This window comes from Hypomesus nipponensis, chromosome 6, assembly GCF_054491055.1.
Source record: "Hypomesus nipponensis isolate SF chromosome 6, ASM5449105v1, whole genome shotgun sequence".
NCBI lineage: Eukaryota > Metazoa > Chordata > Actinopteri > Osmeriformes > Osmeridae > Hypomesus > Hypomesus nipponensis.
Window position 1 is genome coordinate 14,832,964 of NC_140366.1, and position 13,395 is coordinate 14,846,358.

General features: G+C 41.1%; 2 protein-coding genes across 2 annotated transcripts; one reads left to right on the top strand and one right to left on the bottom strand.

The window, feature by feature from the left end:
* Positions 1–123: 123 nt before the first annotated feature.
* Positions 124–10,887, bottom strand: tdrd6a (tudor domain containing 6a). The gene is made up of 15 exons (XM_084699729.1): positions 10,503–10,887; positions 3,116–9,017; positions 2,891–3,015; positions 2,731–2,808; positions 2,585–2,648; positions 2,403–2,479; positions 2,207–2,281; positions 2,065–2,116; positions 1,875–1,942; positions 1,747–1,795; positions 1,477–1,577; positions 1,298–1,343; positions 1,049–1,101; positions 925–973; positions 124–779 (listed from the first exon to the last, which is right to left on the bottom strand). Exons 2-15 carry the CDS (start codon positions 8,940–8,942, stop codon positions 664–666), a joined length of 6,780 nt encoding a protein of 2,259 aa, XP_084555855.1. The 5' UTR covers positions 8,943–9,017; positions 10,503–10,887; the 3' UTR covers positions 124–663.
* A 558-nt stretch (positions 10,888–11,445) lies between these two features.
* On the top strand, positions 11,446–13,079 carry sf3b6 (splicing factor 3b, subunit 6). The gene is made up of 4 exons (XM_084699771.1): positions 11,446–11,604; positions 11,983–12,101; positions 12,321–12,459; positions 12,616–13,079. Exons 1-4 carry the CDS (start codon positions 11,575–11,577, stop codon positions 12,703–12,705), a joined length of 378 nt encoding a protein of 125 aa, XP_084555897.1. The 5' UTR covers positions 11,446–11,574; the 3' UTR covers positions 12,706–13,079.
* The last annotated feature ends 316 nt before the right edge of the window (positions 13,080–13,395 follow it).

Here is a 13,395-nt window from a genome sequence, read left to right on the forward strand (position 1 = left end):
AATATGAGAACAGAAAACTGTTGAGTAAAACAATGGACCCGGAGAATTGACTTGATGTAGTTATGGTGTCACTTGACTTGCCTAACCTCTGAGTTCAGTTCAGTTTCAACTAGAAAGAGTCACTTTTGAAACGTCAGGATATTTATTGTTTAAACAAATGACTTAGATGACACTGCACATTTATTTTCTTTTTTTTCCTTTTATAGAAACGACAATCCGTCTTCTGAAATAAACACTTTCGTGTTTCACTTCAGATGTGAACAGAAGCTTAATTTAGTTATATGTGCATTCAACATCAATGAAACTTTAACAATCGTACAAAAAAAAAATCTAACTTAGTTTAAACAGACGCAATGTTGCAGATTCTACTCAAACAAAAGCTGTTAAAAGTGGGGACAAAAGGTTTTCACAATAACTTTCCCACTTGTTAGTATATCAACACAAATCAACAAGAGTGAGGCATAAGGCCAATCCACCTGAAAAATAAATGTGTTTAATTCAAGTAACTGCAATTAAACAAATTGCTCATCTTAAAAAAATTTTTTTGCTACAGCTGTGTATGATGACTGAAAGCGGCTTAATGAACTGGCAAACCCAACTTGAAAATCTCCCCCAAAAAACTAAAAAAACAAGTCATTGACAAGCTGATGAGAAGTCCATTCTTTAGTCCCTCAACTGCTGATGGGCAGGGAGAGTCTCCCTCACAAATATAACACTGTCCTCGTCAGAGCAGTCCTCAACTTTCAAGGTGAGATGGGTCACAGAGTTCATCTGATGCTCTGATTACACATTAGAAAGAGAGAACATACTACCTGACAATGCAGTTACATTAGTTCAATCCAACTCTGAAAAGATTTTAAACTCCAAAATATCTATAAATTACCAAGAAGTCACTCATCTAATGCTCATGACAAGATCACTCACCAAAATCATCAAGATAGGAAGCCTTCACATAATCAGCTATCACATTATCCTTTTAAAAGACAAGAGTATTGTTAGAATAATTGTGACATAATACTGAACTAGGAACCGATATGTTAGCATTTACCCCATCCTGTGAGACAGCATTGGCCACAACATCTGCCTTGGTTCCTTCAAAATCTTTCAGCGCAAATGTTGAAGACAGTAAGTAAACCATTAGCAGATGGCAAATCAGACTTTTTCCATACAGAATAAAGTATTTTACTAGGGTTAAGCAGACGGGTTAAGACTGATCTTGAAGAAGGCCAATATTTTTTTTTTTAAGTAACAGACATTCCAAGAAGGTCCAGTGTTGTCACCAGTTATCACAACGTACCGTATCTACATTGTTCAGGACAGGAGGCTTCTGAAACAAGGACATCCTGGAGAACAACAGAAAAAAAAGTCAAGTTTCGATTTTCAACTTTTTTTTGTGGTAAATGAAGTCATGGTTTTATAAACTCTAGAGTTTATGAAAAATGTTTACTGTAGAGTTCACTAAAATAGTTCTGTTACCTTGTCTTCTTGGGTGATAACCCTGGACTCGCTCTCCACATTAGCTGCCACTGCCGTCTCAGACACTGCCTCTTCCGTCTCGGACACGGGTGTATTGTAAGCTGATATTGAGAAGTCAACTTCATGTTGTTTTGTTACTCTTCGCATTGGATTCTTGTTTTATATTCACACAAAACACCTTTAATCCTTTTTTTGTTTATTCTGATACATCCCTAATGTACATATAACTAAATCGATCTGCAAGTGTGACAGACATTTCACATCCAGTACCTGTATTTGGTTCAGAAGAAAGCTGCACCTCTTTTACACCCACCCTCAACTACAACAAAAACAAAGCAATGATATGTAGGACAGATATGTTGAATGAATCAAAACTGTGACCGCCATCGATACTTTACCTTGTTCTGTGCAGGGATAGAGGATAGAGCATCCGTTGTGGTCACATCTGTTATCTCAACTCTCTTCTCTGCACATAGGTAAAATGTACACATTCACATGTGACATTCTTGACACACCACCAGTCATGAAGATAGGAAGTGTCAACATATCTGCAGTGTTGCATTTCAAGGGTTAATGAGGGTCACCTACCACAACAGTCGTCCAATGGTGCAGAAGGAGGGAGATCGAAAATGTCCCGGACCTGGGATGATTCAGAATTAATGTGTTTCTAAATGTAGCATTTAAGGCAAATTGACAATATGTGAATAGTTCAAATCTAAAGGGACGCTACACTGCACAGTTGATCTGGGTCTTCGGGTGGCACCTCAACTGTCTGGTCGGGACCAACCACCTCATCCAAAACAGCCTGAGGGAAACAATGCATCTCGTTAATCTCTCACAATCAAGCATACAATGTTGAGTCAGGTACCCAACATCTTGACACAGACTGTTTAAAACATTAAATGACCAATTATTAAATACTTTACCAATTTCTCTGAAGTTGTATTGTTGGGGTCATCTCCTGAGATTGTGTTGTCGCTGTCGTCAGCATCCTCATCCAAGTCTGGCAAATATCAACATATAAAACAAAGAAACTCAACTGAATTCAAAACATTCTTGCACTGACAAGTCTTACAAAGACATGGAATCTCCAAGTTGGCCAACTCACAATACTGGGACCCTTCATTTGATGAGGCAGTGTCAAACGAATGTTCACTCTCATCCGATTCACTCTGTAAACATTCACAATATGGTTGAATGAGCTTAAGGTTGGCAAATATATTTAAAAATCTATTTCAATGCTGCAATACACACTTGCTCAGACTCTGAAGACGTGCATAAGATATTTTGCGGGTCTACCACCATTTCAGAATCATGCTCAACCAGAAGAACCTAAAATAAAATAAATATTCATAATTAATTGTCACTACGATTTATGTAAATACATTAAAAATAATTACAAGGACATTCTTACTTTGACAGAGTCTTCAAAGACTTTCAAAACCTTTACTTTGCACCAGGTCTTTCTGGCTATCGACCAGATTACATAATTGGATCCAACAGCAATGTTCTCCCCGGCCCTCTGAAGTCGACCAAACTCTGAAAGACAATTGACCCAACTTACCAACATTTAGTCATGTGCATCAATTCAGGTGTCGTAAGCACTTAATGTGATTATAATTTCAAGGGTGTCACTTACCAGTTTCAAGAACAGTGTCAGAGATGCTATCTTCATTCAGGTCTATGGACTCAAGTTCCTCACACAGATTTTTGAGTTCTTCAGATGTGACGCAAGAGTCCTTATCTTTGCTTTTAAGATCATGTGGGGCAGTGTGACTGGTCTCTGGGCTCTCCAAAGTATTCTCTACATGCAGTTTGAAGACTTCTGTGTCCATATCATCTTGGCTCTGGTCACGATTTGGCAAAGTCATCTCTTTAGGGATCTCTTCCAATAACTGGGCAGATTCTGAGTCACCCACACTTGAGGCTTGGTCCAACAATGAAACCTGCAACCTATCTTGATCCACACCATCTTCTTTGAGCACGTTCTGGATGGCAACCAAGGCCACTGTAAGTTTATCACCACTGGAAACACCACTGTCTGACAAACAATCTGTCTGTTGTTCTGCTTCATTGAGTTGCTCTTTACATATCTCAATCACGGTTACCGTCTTTGTATCATCTTCCACCATGTTGGATAACACTTTAGGCAAATCTGTCTTGTCTTCAACTGTCTGCAGTACTTCAAACTCATCCTTCTCAGTTGGTTCTTTGTCTTCATCCAGGAGATCTGTGGTTGACTCAGTGTCATCTTTCTGGCCAATGTCAAAATCTGTATTTTCAGGTGTGCTCTCCAAGTATGGGTCCTCATCAGCATGCTTCTGACCTGTATCTGGAAAGATTGTTGGACAATCCTTGTGGCCCTCATGAAAACCATCGTCAAGTTCTTCTTGAACTGTACTCTGAACTAAAGTGTCGAATGTTTGTTTTGTGGTGGTTTTAGATGGTTCTTGTGGACAAGGATCCATCACAGCTGTTTGTTCCCCAATCTGCACTGATTCACATGGCAGTGACTGATTGGCACATGGAGTTGACTTGCCAGTGGCATCTGGTTCTACCACTGTATAGCTCTTCCAGTAAGCTTTCATCACCTCATTTACCACTAGGCCTTCAAGTTCCACTTGGACAAGACATGTTGTGCGGCCCGCTTCATCACTGGACAATGTCAAAACAGTCAGGTGAAGAAGCTTGTCCGTTATTAGCTCTGATAATTGGTCTGCTGCCTTGTCATCCCAGGTGCCTTGAGATGCATCAAACCCTTCAAGTTGGCAGAGGAAAGCTTGTGGAGGAATCTTAAACAGCAGAGGAGGCAATGCTCGTACATCTTTTATGTTAACTCGGGACTCATTTCCATAATCAACAAAGAGAATGGATAGGTCATCTCCTTCTATGCTTCTGACTTCTGCACGATACAACTGCTCGTCATCTGTAAAAATAGCAATGCATGGACTTCCAGTGGAAAGGGTGTCAATCTCAACTGGTTTGTACTGCACCTCACTGACCATTTTTGTTATCTTGTCAAGTTCATCCGAATTCGCCGACTGACACCAGAAAGATTGAGGGCCAATGACTGTTGAGACATAGGCTTCCATGGTCTGTCCCACTGCAATGTCTGCTTTGCAGAAACACACAGATTCAATGTTGTTCAATTGGACTTTCTCTGGTGCCAACTCTTTTACAAAACAGCTTTGTTGGGGATTTTCTTTTACTTGACTGGGTCCCTTGGAGCTCTCTGGTGTCGCATCAGATAAGGTTCCTGGATGTTTAGGAGGTATGCCACATGTGACCTGTCTGCCACTGTCCCAAAGGCTGACTTCCCACACAGATCCAGACTGTTTCACAAACTTGCATTTCAGCTCTTTGTCACCACCCGCTCCAATTTCTTCTTTGAATTTGGACAAGATTTCTCGGTTCAGTTCATCTTTGTCTTCCTGAGCTGGTGTTCCACTTAGCAGGCAGTGAATGCTAAACCTGGGACATTCTATGGAACATGCGTCGAGTCTACACATCTTGGAGACTAAAGTAGTAGTTGTGTTCCCGAAGTCTATGAACTCCACAGAAGCTGTCCCACTCCTTGATACTTCCTGTACCGCCGCACGGTACCATGAGGAATCATCTGGAAACACTGCTTTGACCAAGTCACCTTGATGCAAGTCTCTGACATCTACGGTCTCAGTCATCTGTTGTTCTTCATTGAGTTTTTCTACAAAGGAAAATATGTCATCTTCCTCCTTCGTCAATTGTACAAAGAAGCTCCACGGGCTGTTGCAGTGCGAAATAAAGACATCCGTCTCCAAACCAACCTCGATGCATTTTGAGGGCAAGTCTGATAACTTTGGAAGAGTTTGCACTTTGGCTTTTGGTGCTGCATAGTTAGTCTGTTGTGCTGGGCTAAGAGGTGACTTGCGAGTTGGGAAACACTTTGTATCGGTCTGGGGAACGGTTTTCATCTCAATGACACCGACTTCTCTTGGCTCTGCACCATTTCGGACATTCCCATTCCTGACAGTTGTCTGCCTCTGGTGTGGTGTTGTGTAAGGTGCTTGATAGGGAATCCTTCTCTTTTTAGAGATTTCTTCTGCTGGTCCAGCTGCTTTTGGAGCACAACATTGGTTGGTGACTTTGTCATCGTGTCCCTGGTTTTCAATCCTGTGCTCTTTGATGCGAAGTTTCTCCTTAGTCTTGGCATTAACTTGTGTTTTCCCATCATAAAGCTCAACAAGCAGTTTTCCACTTGGCTCTTTTGCCACCACAAGAGCCCTGAATGTACAGTCAGTCATGCAAGTTTCAAACCAGCTGTTGACCTCATTGGAAACCTCACCTGGGATATCCGACAGCCCACATTCCACAGCTTGCACAGGGACAGACATGATCTCACTAGCTTCAATAGGGATCGGAAGCAAGTTCGACTTGTCAACTTTAATGGTGTCTCCATAATCCACAAAGTGAACAAGGACAGTGGGCTGTGTAGCCTTGATCTGTCCTCTGTACCATTGTCCATCTGTATACTTGGCAAAGCAAACTGTTCCAAATGTTTGGGGGCAGTTTGAACGCTCCAGCTGATGACACAGGGCATTGACACTCTCTGCTAGGCCTTCGATGATTGTGGCATTCCTTTTTAGCTGGCAGTAGAAGTGATTAACATTTTTCACACTAGTCACTGTCACCAACTCCTCCGTTCCTGTTTTGATGCCGTGGGTGGAGTAGTAGTACGTGTCCAACCTGAAAGGGGAGGGAGGTGCTTTCTTAGACGGAGCACGGTTGGCAAGTCCTTTCTGAACCATTAGGCTGCAGACACTCACAAAGGGTGTTTCCAGATCCACTACGTTAAAGACCACCTTTTGGGCATCAAACATGACTGCATAGATGGTGCACTTCAGTGCCACGTGGTTGTCTGCTGCAGTATCAACAAAGTCCTGAAACTGGGCTATGGCATCTTCTGTCCATTCGACAGTACTGTGGGAAGTGGGGTGAATGAGGTTGTACAGGCTGCATCGGAAAGCTTGACCTCGGAGTTTCAGGAAGGAAGGGTTTATATTTCTCAAGTCTTGAATGGAGACAGTCTTAGTTTGACCATAGTCTATGAACAGTACATCGACATGAGGTGTAGCATGCTTTTGGATGACCAAGGCTCTGTACCACATTCCATTGTCTGGGTGACGGGCGACACAAGCCGTCTCCACAGGGGGCAGAAACTGGCTGTCTGTGTAGAAGTTTTGGATGTCTTGCATGAGCAGTTTAAGGTGGCCCATATTCCTTGTCAGTTGACACCAGAAGTCATTTGGACTTTCAATGAAGGACACGTTGACTTCAAATGAGCTTCCTATTGGGAATAAATGCTCCTTGAAGGCAGTTCTGCTTTCTTTTCCAGTTGAATCATCAGTGGATAAAGCTGTGAAACTTGTCTTGTATGCATCATATGGAATGTCTCCTGGGTTCAGTGCCGTGGGGAAAGCAGTGGGCCCACTGACGACTTTTGATGTCTTCTCGTCCTTTACTGCGTAGCCAGCTGTGCACATAAGCTTGCTAAGATCGCTCTCTCCATCACTTGAAGAATTTGTAAGATTAACAACATAACTGCCATCCCATTTGGAAGTTATATGCACATCAACAATCTTGTCTACCACTATTGTTGTGAAAAAGTCAGAAGCATCTGGACTCCATTTTCGATCTTTTGGTCTGATGCCTGCTAGGCTACATTTCAAGGCGAGCGGAGGTAACTCTTTCAACCTGTCCGGAAGCACCCGGAGATTGCCACACTCAACAATCTCTGTGTTTCCATAGTCAACAAAAAATACCGTAACCTGGGGGCCAGTGATGCCAGACACAGTTGCTCTGTAAAAAGCATCATCTTCAGACTTGGCGGCACAATAAAGACCGACTGTTGGATGTTTGATCGTGTCCGCACCCTCTGGGTTGCTGTACATGTCAGACATGTCATTCATCAGCTGATCAAACTCAACAGCATACCTCTGTGTTTGAATCCAGAACTCTGATGGGTTGCTCACATGCTGCACCACTGCCACATGGGAGGACTGGAGCTGGAGATCTTCTGCTGTGAACTTCACTCGTGTTTCAGTGGCATCACCACAGGGATGACTTAGTTGAGTTTCTATTCCACCTAGGTGTTGAGGTTTTGGTGCAGTATTGCTACACACAGCATAATCTCCATGAGATCCTTCACACTCAAGAATGCATTTCTCCTTAGAGCCAAACATTTTGTTGATGCACATGTTTTCATCTCCGTAGAGTGTCACATAGTGCACGCCCTCAGAGAGACTCTGGTACTCAAATTTGGCAATCACCGTCCTGTTCAGGATTAGGGTTTTAAGATAATCGATCTGAGGGACTGTCCATCCGACTCCTTTGTCAATAATGCCATGGAGGGAACAGACGTATGTCACAACAGGCATCCTGAAAAACTCTGCAGCCAGGAATCGAATGTTTTCCATTTGAACAAACTGTTTCTTCCCGTTATCCACCTGCAGTACCTCCACTACACTGTTGGCTGGGAAGAGCTGTTGTAGAACCGACCTGTACCACTTCCCGTCACTTCCTCGTGAGGCACATGGGGAGCCAAGGGTTTGAGGTCTGCTGAGGCCCGTTTGAACTCTGCCCTCATAGTATTGTGTGATCTGCTCGGTTAGCTTCCTCAGCTCTTGCGAGAAGACCTTTAGCTGACAGAAAAGACGCAGGGGGTTTGTGACTTCAGTGATGATAACCGTCTCCACGGTTTCCGTTTGAAGCTCAGGATACATGTACTGTTGTTGCTTTTCCATCTGTTCGTGTCGGTCCAGTGGATCATTTTTCATTGAGATCTGCTGAGGTTTGTTTGACGTAGCTGCTCCATTGAGTGCCTGCAATGACCTTGAAACAAAAAGCCTGAATCTTTCAGTTGGAAGCTTCTTGGCAAATCCCATTTCGTACATCTGCCTGGATATGCTGGGGATATCCAAGAGGAAGGTTCTGTGGGGCACCAGGACATCTTGGATAGAAGCAGTGGCTTGTTGTCCACAAAGAGATTTCAGGAACTCCAATGCCACTGGGGACCACCTGTTTTCTGTAGACAGCGGTAACACGTTGGAGAGAACACAGAATTCGACCTCTGGTGGTAGACGAAAGAACTCACTGTGACCCCATGCCAACATGCCAGTGGTGGCACTTAAGCTTCTGCCCTCATCAATGAGAAAGACATTGTAGTTGGAGCCATTTTTGGATACTATGCGTGCCCGGTACCATGTTTCAAATACACTGACCAAGCACTGGTCCCCTGGATTTCCCTCCAGCTCCCGAAAGGCTTCTCTGGGACACTGAATGTCTTTTCGTAAACATTGATGGGCGATTTTCCTCTCTTGATCAAAGTTACACCAAAACTCTACGAGAACACAGAGAGGATTCAAATTCACTCTCTTGATGAGAACTGATACATTTGAACCAGGTGTTGGGAGTTCAGGAATTGAACACATCTTGATTTGTTTAAACAATATGGCCTTCCATCAAATCTCAGTTCCCATAGCACCCTGCTTTATTGCCAGACTAATCTGTAAGACAAAAATAAAACACCCATATAGGAAAACAATCACTTCAATGTTATCACCACAGTAGGTTCTAATATTGTACTGTTAATTTCAGTATATTACATTAACATTAAGTTTGACACCACTGTTTGCCTACCCAAATCCATTATGGTCTACCGATAAGAGCGTCTGCCTTATGTAATGTACCATATGGGCTACATAATATTATTTAAGAAATACAAATCATCCATTGCTAAACTTAACTGATTACTGACCATCAGAGGCTACACTCAAAACATCATGTCTTTATGAATCTTATTCTGATATTAAATTAAGTTACAAGACTGACCAATGAGTTGGAAAACCTAGTATGAAATAATTACAATATAAAAGGATGTAATGTCCAACCAGAAGTACAAAAGTATTCGAATAATATAGATTAATGTGCATTTTATTTAACACTTGACAATGTTTGCTATTACATTCGGGGTTGTTTCACAATCTTTCATAAGTGTTTTTTATGATAATGTTTACCTAGTATTGATTACTCTTTCAGTTCATTCAATTCGATTGGACTAACAGACTCTAAGCAAAAGAAACTAATCTGTTTGGAGGAGGATTCAGTACATTTCATTCACTTTAATTCAAGACTCGTTCAAAAATAACGTATCGTTCGCAAATGAGGTTACTTCACAGAAGTAGTAAGGCAAAGTAAACCGTCTGGCTAAATGTGTATAAATTAGGTGGGTGTCCTTGCCAGAAAATTAAAACATTTTTTTAGCTTTAGTCACAGGGCTGGCAACTCTCACGCATTGGTCGTGAGACACACGCATTTAAAACAGTTCAGTTCTCACGCCACACATTTTATTTCTCACGCCGAGAAGGCAACGCCAACCAACTAGTTCTACTGCTAACGTTGTAACAGTGAAAGACGAGGCGTAGATCAGATATACCGAGTGGAGCTTCATAGACGCGCGAACATCCGTGAAATGTCGTCGGGGGGGATTGTTTTGCATGCAGCAACATTTTGGTTGGCCCCACCAAAACGCATTCCAAGGTTTTTGAAAAGCTAGCAGCCCTGTTAAGTTATATTGCCAAAACAGCATTAAAATAAAGATACTTTGCTGGGATTTACCACGTGATCAAGTCCTGATAACCACGAGCTACGTTGTTTCTCAATGGTTTGAAAGTGTGATTCCATATATCCCTCTTTTCGCCGTTTGTTGGGTGGTCGAGTAATAAAGGGAACTAGCTAAGTGTCTGAAGACAATCATGTGACACGGATGATCATCCACTTGACAATCACATTATAAACAATATCTGCCTGACCTTCAGTCTGGTTTGCTAGTCTAACAACCATAAAGAAAAACCGATAAGAACTAGCTTAGCTAACTCTATATTGATAGCTTGCTTGCACTAGCTAGCTAACCTACTGCAGTAAGCCATTTTTGTGATGCAGAACTAGTAAAAACATACATTTGGCTAGTACGTTAGCTACATTTTACTCACCTCGGTTCCTCCTAAGTGCTCCAATTCTGAAATAATTACTGATCAACGAAATGTTCCGAGATTTTGGGCCGTCCCCACGCTGGACTTGAGAGCTAGCTTGCCGTCTCGTTCCAATGAGATTCCACAATTGCTAGTAGTTGGCACAGGCCCTCTTAGCCGTTGCACCACGGCGGGAGTTTAATTGCCCAATTAATCTAACTAGAGAAAGAATTTAAAGTTTGTGCGGTGGATTCTTAAACAAATACCCACACTTAATAACCGACAACGTATTCACAAATTTAACTGAAAGTGATACAGTATGTTGGCTGGCTATTTCGGCACGATGTGTCACGCTTGTCTGTAAATGAAGTTCAATCGGGGTTTTTTCCCTCTCATCCGGGGCCCAGAATGGCTGACCTTTCAGTCAGTTCAATAATTTCGCATCCAACAATTAAAATGGTTTATTTTCGGTTTACAAACGCCAAATCAGAACAACAAAAAACGGGCTGTTTTTATATAAATATAACTATAAATCTATAAATAGAACATGAGAAAATTTGATATTTTCTGTCTTTGATTTTGACATTTAACATTTGTCAATGTCATCTGATTTTAAGATACATTCCATTCAAAGGGATCACTATGATAATCAGGTGTTTTATTGTTTTGGTGTTGCTTGAGACAAGAATAATCTAGTAACAGTTTCTGACATTGAAAAACGTGAGTTTAGGCCTACATTCTATAATCCTATATCTATGGTGTGACTCGAGCTCTAGGGGTGGGCTTCAGTGTCCTATTTGAACACTTTAGAGACGTGTGTAATATGGTCACTTCTCTACCTCTTATTTATGCTGATTATGTATTGTTAGTGCTTTTCATAGAAAAGATACTGTCGTCTTAGTAAGTTTTTCAAGAAAGGCAAAAGCAAAGCGAATGAAAATAGAAACGGAGCTGGCTCTAACTAGGCGTGTAGCAGTTCCGTCTGTAAACGGATGTACGTCATTGTCTACGTCAGTATACTGCGCCCATCAAACAGAACACAAAAACATTTTTCAAGGCCTTCTGTGGCGTGATAGTTTGAGTGTATCTAATCATGGCAATGCAAGCAGCAAAACGAGCTAACGTAAGTTAATATATTAGTTGAAGATTAGTTTGTTGGCTGTATGTTATTAGTCGATGTTAGCAAACGAAATGGCTCAGCCCCATACTAATAATATGCTCACAAGCTAGCTAGTAGCACGTTAGTAAGTTAGTGTTACGGGGGCAAAGCTACATAGGCTAGCTTCCTTTACTAATGTAGTCTAATCACAGATCAAAATGTAATGGAACACAAAATATTTGAAAACTACTGAATGGAAATGTTGTCCTGTACTATAATTTACGAATAATTCATGAGGAAATCTGTATTTGTGGGTGTTGCTCCGTGTATTAACAGCTAGCTAGCATAGTTAGCTACAGACTGAAGTACAGTACCAACATTGGATGTTTCCTGTCTCCACAGATACGATTACCTCCAGAAGTGAACAGAATCCTGTACATAAGAAACTTGCCATACAAGATCACAGCTGAAGAGATGTACGACATCTTTGGAAAATATGGACCAATTCGTCAGATTCGAGTGTATGTATATTTGTAAAGTTTAAGTACACGTGGTTTTGAACTGTGGTCAAGTGATCAAACTCGTCTGTGCTAAAGACTTGACAATTATATTGCCTTGTCTGATACTGCGGACTTAATACATTTACTGAATAGAAAACTAAAGCACATACAAGCGGATTAATTATTTTTTCCTGTTTCCCTACTGAAATGTCTTCTAAAATGTAATGTTATGTTTTCCAGGGGGAATACACCAGAATCAAGAGGCACAGCATATGTGGTCTATGAGGACATATTTGATGCTAAGAACGCGTGTGATCACTTGTCAGGTTTCAACGTCTGCAACAGATACTTGGTGGTTTTGTACTACAACGCTAACCGGGTAATTATCACTTATCACTTTTTCTTAACTTTTGTTGCAATTTTGGTATTTGTCCTAGTACATCCCAAAGGTTGTCAATGTCATATGTAGTTATCTGTTCTATATAATGTATAAGATTGATGTAAGTAACACACAAATATCTTTGAACTGTTGCAGGCTTTCCAGAAAATGGACACAAAGAAGAAGGAGGAGCAGTTGAAGTTGCTGAAAGAGAAATATGGCATCAACACAGACCCACCGAAGTAGCTACCTTGAAGACTTTTCATCCCTCTTTGATAAGAAAAAACTAAACAAATTAAATTACACACATGTACAAATTTACACGTCAGTGATTACTTACACACTCAAGAACATTGTCCTTTTCACAAGGTACAGTAAACACATGTTGCACACTCATCAGTAGTGAACATCTTCGCATTTACCAATTGATGGCTTTTGGCTCAATTTTTGTCATGAGGGTAATTATTGATAATTATCCTGTGGAGAATTCCAATTGTATTTTTTGTTTGTTTGTTTTTTAATGCATTCTGGTATATTTTCATTACTTAGTCCTGTCTTATTGTGTTGTTTAGATTTTTTTGTGTAATAAAATGTCATTTTATTAAAACCTCTGACCATAATACTTGCATAAATACAGTTCATGTCACATGACCTTGAGTCATGTGCACGTTACAAGCACAAGTCATGTCCAAGTCAGGCACTCTTGCTAAAAGTCACTGCAAGATACTCACACATTTTGAAAGTGTCGGCAACGTTTAGTAGTAGCATGCAGTAATTTTACACCTCTGATTAGAATGTTTTTTACCACAGACATGTAAATATTTCCATCCTTTACATTTGTTGATGTTAGTAATGTACCATTGGATAAAGTAGAGCTTGTGCTCCTCCACAATTTGTTTAGCCATGTCACATCAGAAGTTAAGCCAAACGTCTAGA

Bases quoted from the DNA above. Each gene is read 5' to 3' on its own strand.
- tdrd6a (XM_084699729.1), bottom strand. From the start codon at position 8,942: ATGTGTTCAATTCCTGAACTCCCAACACCTGGTTCAAATGTATCAGTT. The intron at 2,282-2,402 runs GTAAAGTATTTA...TGTTTCCCTCAG, and splicing joins ATACAACTTCAGAGAAATTG to GCTGTTTTGGATGAGGTGGT. The intron at 974-1,048 runs GTAAATGCTAAC...GTCTTTTAAAAG, and splicing joins ATGCTGTCTCACAGGATGGG to GATAATGTGATAGCTGATTA.
- sf3b6 (XM_084699771.1), top strand. From the start codon at position 11,575: ATGGCAATGCAAGCAGCAAAACGAGCTAAC. The intron at 11,605-11,982 runs GTAAGTTAATAT...CTGTCTCCACAG, and splicing joins AAGCAGCAAAACGAGCTAAC to ATACGATTACCTCCAGAAGT. The intron at 12,460-12,615 runs GTAATTATCACT...GAACTGTTGCAG, and splicing joins TGTACTACAACGCTAACCGG to GCTTTCCAGAAAATGGACAC.